Source organism: Opisthorchis viverrini, assembly GCF_000715545.1.
Source record: "Opisthorchis viverrini unplaced genomic scaffold opera_v5_575, whole genome shotgun sequence".
NCBI classification, from domain to species: Eukaryota; Metazoa; Platyhelminthes; class Trematoda; order Opisthorchiida; family Opisthorchiidae; genus Opisthorchis; species Opisthorchis viverrini.
In genome coordinates, this window is record NW_008752233.1 from 22,822 (window position 1) to 25,500 (window position 2,679).

Here is a 2,679-nt window from a genome sequence, read left to right on the forward strand (position 1 = left end):
TATGGAAACAAAATGCCAATTCACATTTAGCTTGTCCGGGGAATTTTGATTGGGTGAGATATCACGCTACTTCATATGGTGTTCTAGACGTCCTCGATATCGGCAACGTTTGGCTAATTTACTCTTGTAACACAAATAATATCACGAGCAATATGTACACTAAGAGAAATGAACCAAACATCATTGCAGAAAATTCAAAACTTAGTTTACTTTACAATCAAGTTGACATAGACCAGTATATACGAAACATTTCTTCGAGAATTTTGAGTCCCCCGAAAAGATGTAGTTAATGTGCGAATGAGAGTGTCTAACTAGCAGGAAGGTCCAAATCCAGAATGTAACCCTATGATGGTCGGAACCAACCGAGACCCCAAAACTCCACCAAATGAGAATAGAAAAGCCGGCAAGCATCCAGGCCAGTCAATCATTCAATCAATTCAGCAAAAGACGACGAGCGGTCATGCATGCCACAGAAGCCCGACTGAATGTGATTAGCGTTCAGGCATCTTTTAGAAACAGGATTGGTGTTGATGACCGTTTACTAAACGCCCGTCAGACTAGCTGTAATAATGATAGAAACGGCCCTCTAAATAGTGCGCGGCCCCCGTAACATTTGCGTTCGCCCGCAATCACTTGCTTAGAATTTCTGTGTTTCTGTTCAAAAGTGATACGGCCACCCAAAATTTCGAGTCAACGATGACGTACGTGCAGTCGTACATGCAGTACGACAATCGTAGATGGCTCTAGCCAGTACAACTAGTTCTTCTACGACATGAGTGAGGTAGTTCAAGTGTAATGAATATAATAAATGAAAATTAATAATTCGGGTGTGATACCCTGGAACCCAAATAGAAGCACAACGTCTGGGTACTTGCTCAATTATAGACAAGAGCGGTTNGTGTTTGAGTCGACAGACGACACAATAATCTTTTGCCTGTGTCGGCCGACTGGCCTAATTTTGATCGTTTTTTGCACCTGACGTGCACTGGTACGTTAGATATGTGGAGGCGTCTTGATGAGTCCGCAAGCCCGGGAATCCCGACGGTTTCACCTAAATGCTTCTGGTTTTTACCGAACAATATTTGGACGGCTAGCTTGATGGAAATACACAAACCGTATTTCGCGACGATGGCAAATTACGATACGGAACAGCTTTAATTCATTTTATTTTGACAAAATCAGGCAACATGGGCGTGTCTGTTAGGAACAGATGTTACGGACAGAGTCGATGAGGGTTTCAGCCTCGTATCCGGCTTTGCACAGCTCCATCAAATGAGTTGTATGCTGGGCTACCTCGGGGACCTGAAGACAGATAGATAACAGGATCTCAGCTAGGAAGTCAATCCAATCAAGGAAGCGAATGATTCACCACATAGGTGAAAGTCTAAGGAGCTTACATTTTGAGCATGGGTTTGTACTGGTGACTGAGAGTACTTCCAAACGAACAATAACGTGTGTTCACACAAGATTTCTCCTAACCATACCCCAAAGGCTGCAGTTTTCTCGTGAAAACCTGGCCATTATGCTAAACAGTGGGGAGATTGCCACTGAGGCACACTGAAAGTCAAGTGGATATTAGGTCCGCGATTAAAACTGGTATTTGTGAGAGGGGTTGGTGAGTATCGATATATCGAAATTCTGGACATTTCGAAGCACTTTGATATCAACTCGCACGATGCTAGCAAAGAATACGCGAAATTTTTCAGCTACGTTGCGGATGAGGGAAATTGTGAACTCTACGAAACAAAATAGGTAGTAAAACTATGACCGGTTTCGCCCGTCTTGAGGCTCATCGGGTAGTCGCAGTCTACTGGAACCCTACGGATTTTGTCGAATGTTCCCCCTTTCGAACGAATTTGGCTTTGACAGGGGACACGAGTGATCCGCCAATAATGTTTGGCTTCCACTGAATGAACATGTAGAACACAAGGCCGGTGGCATTTTCTGATGATATTTCTAACCATTCTCTATCTGTTTTGTCCCAAAATTCGTCACATGATTTTAAAGCGTTGATATCCGCTTCTGGTCAAAAGCATGGCTTTCTTGCTGATACTGGTAGGGTTGGGTGCATTATTCCAAAATCAGATCTAACTGCAGTCTACTCCAGTTCCGCGATAGTGCCTACAGATTTTAACATTCGCGGTAGCACTGAACATTCCGTATCTCTAGTTGGTAGTTGCACGATCCCTGTGAGGTTACCTATAAGTTGCCGTATCGATTGTAATTTTTTGCTTATAAGTCGGAACCGTCGATTATCGGATTCAAACTTCTACGCTCGCTGCGAACCCGTAACACCTTACCGACTTATGTGAATGAGAATGAAATCAAGCAACTGATTCCTTAATGTCCTAAGCCTACAGGTGGCATGCAAATACCCGTGAGGCGAATCGTTCCATTTGGCTTACACGAACCTGTTCGTCAAGCGCTTCAACGAGTTAACGCCGACTATTGTGGCCCTTTCCTCGGCAAATACTATGCTTTGGTCATTATTGACGCATATTCACGTTGGCCTGACTAAGTATGCAAGTGCCGAATTCACTCAGCAAGCATTGGGGAAAGTGTTCAGCCATGAATGTGTATCAACTCTTTTGGTCACTGACAACGGCACACGTTTCACTGCAAAATTCCTCGAGGAATGGTTGAAGGGTCTTGGTTGTCGACATCTGTTTACTGCTCCGC

At 43.9% G+C, this 2,679-nt stretch overlaps 1 protein-coding gene across 1 annotated transcript in view; it reads right to left on the bottom strand.

The window, feature by feature from the left end:
- Positions 1–1,200: 1,200 nt before the first annotated feature.
- T265_11756 (hypothetical protein) overlaps positions 1,201–2,679 on the bottom strand; it is a gene marked incomplete at both ends in the record, with an annotated part of 15,836 nt that continues 14,357 nt past the window's right edge. The window contains one exon of the mRNA XM_009178503.1: positions 1,201–1,302. Coding sequence (XP_009176767.1) covers positions 1,201–1,302 — 102 coding nt within the window. The remainder of the gene's footprint in view (positions 1,303–2,679) is intronic.